The sequence below is a fragment of the Natator depressus genome, chromosome 24 (assembly GCF_965152275.1).
Source record: "Natator depressus isolate rNatDep1 chromosome 24, rNatDep2.hap1, whole genome shotgun sequence".
Taxonomy (NCBI): domain Eukaryota; kingdom Metazoa; phylum Chordata; order Testudines; family Cheloniidae; genus Natator; species Natator depressus.
The window spans coordinates 18,296,858-18,301,376 of NC_134257.1; the positions used below are offsets into that span (position 1 = coordinate 18,296,858).

Consider the following 4,519-nt stretch of genomic DNA (forward strand, 5'->3'; position numbering starts at 1 on the left):
TACGTTGCAATTATAAAGATCACAGTTGGTCATCCAAGAAGTAAAAGGAAATTCGCCATCTGAGTTCTACAAACTAAACAGGATTTGAATCAAGCCGTGTCTCACCCTGGCAGACGATACAAGCAGGTGACACATCCTCCGTGAACAGGCTGGGCTTGTCTTCCAGCCGGATACCAAAATTCAAAGTCTTTGTCCTCCAGACGTGTTTCTGGGTGTTGAGTTGTGGGGGGAGTGAGACCAAATGGTGACATCACTTCCCCTCTTCTGTTGTTTCTTCCGCCCTGATGGAAATACATTTTGGGATGACTTGGGTCAAAGAGTCTCCATTGTCTATGTCCTCTCTCTGAGAAATCTCCATTTTATACGGTTCCTGAGACCGTGGATTCTTTCATGGGTGCTGACGAGCCAGTAACGCTGTCTGGCTCCTCCATGGTCATACCTGAAAGGCTGGTTCTGGGTGTTCCCAACAACACGACTTATTTCAGTAACACACCCATTGCAAAACTTCATAACTCCCCATACAATGACAGCACATACAATTTAACGGTATATGAATAATCAACACACCAAGACTTTTTAATGATACCTCACAAGGCTGACTTTGTTCATATTGATATGACCGTGGTGAATATGGGGCTCCAGGGTGCTGTTTTGAGGTACAGAGTGCCACAGCCACCCACATTTTATTTAAAGTCCCCAGTATTTTGAACACCTCCTCACTCCATTGGCTTCAGTAATAGAGCTAGATATTTCTGGTTTGCTGAAACTTTTGGTGGAGTTTTGTAGCATCGCCGACTCTTACAATTTCTTTGCGACATTCGCCATGTTTGTCGTTTTCCTGCAAGCCCCAGATCCCGGAACCAGATGATTAGGTGGGAATTTCAGCTTTCGCTTCTTATTTTTTTTCGATATATTTCCAGCTTTCGTTTTTGCAGAGAAAAGTCTGACATGCCCTCCCCCCCCCGCCAAAAAAAAAAACATACAGCAAAAAAGAGGAACCCAAATGTCCAAACCAATCTCATTATGTGTTAGGGGGTGGCTCATGGGGTTTCAAGGCTCGGGTTTGACAATGAAGACACAGGGCTAGATTTTTAAAAGTGGCTAAGGGAGTTAGCTGCCAAATTCCCATTGAAGTTAGGAGTTAAGCACCTAACTCACATAGGTGCTTTTGAAAATCTCACCAGTAGAAGCCTAAGTTGATTCAATTACATCATGTAATGGCAGACAGCTAAAAAGTGACATTTTAGTTCTTATATAAAAATGCTAGAAGTTTAAATAGTAAGATGGGTGAACTTGAGTGCCACGTATTAAATGAGGACATCGACAAAACAGGCATCGCAGAAACTTGGGGGAATGAGGATAATCGATGGTGTAATGGTGTAATTGAGGGTAATCGATGAGTAATACCAGGGTACAAAATATATCGGAAGGACAGAACAGGACGTGCTGGTGGGGAAGCAGCACTATATGTGAAAGAAAGCGTAGAGTCAAGTGAAGTAAAATCTGAAATGAACCAAACTGTATCGCAGAATCTCAATGGAGAATAATTCCATGCCCAAATAATAAGAATACAGAGTAGGGATATATTACTGAATATAAGGGTAACTATAACTGAACCGCTTGGTAACAGTGAGAATAATATAATGGACTTTAACACCCCTGTGGCAGGGGAAACATCACAACAGCCCACCACGGTAGTATTTAATTTCAGAAAAGAAAACTACGCAAAGATGAAGAAGTTAGTAAAAAAGAAATGAAAAGGTCCAGTGCCAAAAGTGAAATCCCTGTAAGCGGCATGGAAACTTTTAAAAGACACCATTATAGAGGCTCAGCTTAAATGTATCCCCCAAATTAATAAACAGAGTAAGAGAACCAAAGAAGTGCCACCTTGGGTAAACAGCAAACTAGAGAAGCTTTGAGAGGCAAAAAGGCATCCTTTAAAAAGTGGAAGTTAAAGCCTATCGAGTAAAATAGAAAGGAACATGAACTCTGGGAAATGAAGTGTAAAACTATAATTAGGAAGACCAAAAAAGAATTTGAAGAATAGCTAGCCAAAGATGCAAAAAGTAATCTGAAATTTTTTTTAAGGTCATCAGAAGCAAGAAGTTCCCTCACCAAAGACTCTTAAGCAAAGTAAGCTGTTGTGAGATTAGAGGGAGAGTCCTCTCCTGGATCAATAACTGGTTAAATGATAGAAAAAAGGGTAGGTATCAATGGTCAGTTTTCAGAATGGAGAGAGGTAAATAGCGGTGTCCCCCAGGAGTCTGTACTGGGACCAGTACTCTTCAATTATTCATAAATGATCTGGAAAAAGGGGTAAACAGTGAGGTTGCATCATTTTCAGATGATACAAAACTACTCAAGATAGTTAAGTCCAAAGCCAACTGTAAAGAGCTACAAAGCGTTCTCACACAACTGGGTAACTGGGCAACAAAATGGCAGGTGAAATTCCGTGTTGATAAATGCAAAGTAATGCACATTGGAAACCATAATCCCTACTATACATAGAATCATAGAATATAAGGGTTGGAAGGGACCTCAGGAGGTCATCTAGTCCAACCCCCTGCTCAAAGCAGGACCGATCCCCAATTAAATCATATACAATGATGGGGTCTAAATAGCTGTTACCACTCAAGAAAGAGATCTTGGAGTCATTGTGGAGAGTTCTCTGAAAACATCCACTCTATCTGCAGCGGCCGTCAAAAAAGCGACCAGAATGTTGGGAATCATTAAGAAAGGGACAGATAAGATTGAAAACATCATATTGCCTCTATATAAATCCATTGAAAAAAAGATATATTGGAATTGGAAAAGGTTCAGACAGCTTCCATAGGAGGAGAGATTAAGAAGAGTGGGACTTTTCAGTTTAGAAAAGAGACAACTACGGGGCGATATGTTAGAGCTCTATAAAGTCCTGACTGGTGTGGAGAAAGTAAATAATGAAGTGTTATTTACTCCTTCCCATAACACAAGAGCTAGGGGTCACCAAATGAAATTAATAGCCAGCGGGTTTTATAGAAATAAAAGGAAGTATATAAACTAATAAAAGGAAATATTTGTTCACACAACGCACAGCCAGCCTGGGAAACACGTTGTCAGGGTTATTTTATGTTATATTCTCATTGACTCTCAGCGAGGTTCACCCCTTCACCTTCTCTTTGTTAAGCTAAATAGACTGCGCTCCTTGGGTCTCTCATTGTAAGGCAGGTTTTCTAATCCAGTCATCATTCTCGTGGCTCTTCTAAGAATAAGGCCAAAAAATTCACTTGCTAAAAAAAAGAATTTGGGGATCAAGAGGAAGTTACATGTCCTAGCGAACAGAATTCTTTCTCCATGCAAATATCGACAATTCCATCCATTTCCCTATTCAGCCAGCTCCGGCCCCAAGTTGTCGGTCGTTTGGGAGTTGCGTCCACATTGCCGGTACCTCAGAAACTCTTCCTCCATGTTGAGGTAGAAGATGGGGTTCAGGCAACTGTTGAAATATGTCAGGATACAAGCAAAAGCACTTCCTATGTTCAGAATAGGCGGAAAGTACATAGCTGAGATCTGCAGGAAGAAGAAGACGTGATATGGCAGCCAGCAGAGGAAAAAGGCTGGGATCAAGCCAAGAAGGATCTTGAGTGGCTTGGTGGATTGGATCAGCCTGTTCCTTCTCATCTTGGCAGCTAGAACGATGTAGAATGTTGGGATCAAGATCAAGGCTAATGGGATCAGAAACCCAACCAGGAACTGGATCGTAACGGCGGCCTTCACCCTCCCTTCATCTAGATGGAAATTCATGCTGGTTCTGGCAGGTGAGAGGAGGAGTTTCAATAGATAACCGTACCGCAGGCTGAACCCAAGAGACAGAGCCCCCATGCCCAAAACCATAATGAAAGCCAGTTGGGGTGTGCGGTGGTTCCAGGCCCACTTAGGGCGTGCCACGAGGATGCAGCGATCGACACTAAGGGCTGTGAGGAGGAAGGCGCTGGAGAACATGTGGAAGGAGGAGACGGTGTTGCTCAGATTCTGGACCCAGTCGAAGTTGAGGATGGGAATGAATCGGAGAGGCAGGAAGACGATAAAGATGAAATCGGTCATGGACCGGTTCCAGAACCACACGGTACTGGCCGTCCTCTCCACCCGGCAGCCAGCGATGAAGAGGACGTAGCCGTTCAACGGCACCCCAGCAAGGAAGGCCACGGCACACAGCACCAGGACGAGATCTCGGAGAAACATAATTCTTGGAAGAGGTGGAGTCACAATATCCCCTCCTCCTCCTCAGGGATCAGATGGGACAGCGCAGACGTTGTACTGAGTAAAGGAAGGAAGAGCAATGAGAAAAGGGCTCACGGTCAGAGAGACTCAGCTGCAGAGTTTATAATTTCTTTAGAGTTTATAAACTCCCCAGATCCTGAGCTGAACTAAGATAGGATCAAATCCTTGTAGGCCAATGGCACCAATGGTCTGAAGATCTTTGGAGCATAGAGCCAGAGGCTTGGAAGGGGACTGCAAGGGTCATAACTTCTAACCCCCT

At 43.4% G+C, this 4,519-nt stretch overlaps 1 protein-coding gene across 1 annotated transcript; it reads right to left on the reverse strand.

Annotated features, from left to right (window-relative positions):
- Positions 1-3,363: 3,363 nt before the first annotated feature.
- Positions 3,364-4,221, reverse strand: LOC141977414 (chemerin-like receptor 1). The gene has a single exon (XM_074938881.1). The coding sequence runs from the start codon at positions 4,219-4,221 to the stop codon at positions 3,364-3,366; it is 858 nt and encodes a 285-aa protein (XP_074794982.1).
- Positions 4,222-4,519: the final 298 nt, after the last annotated feature.

Excerpts from the sequence above, each read along its gene's own strand:
- LOC141977414 (XM_074938881.1), bottom strand. The coding sequence starts at position 4,221 with ATGTTTCTCCGAGATCTCGTCCTGGTGCTGTGTGCCGTGGCCTTCCTT.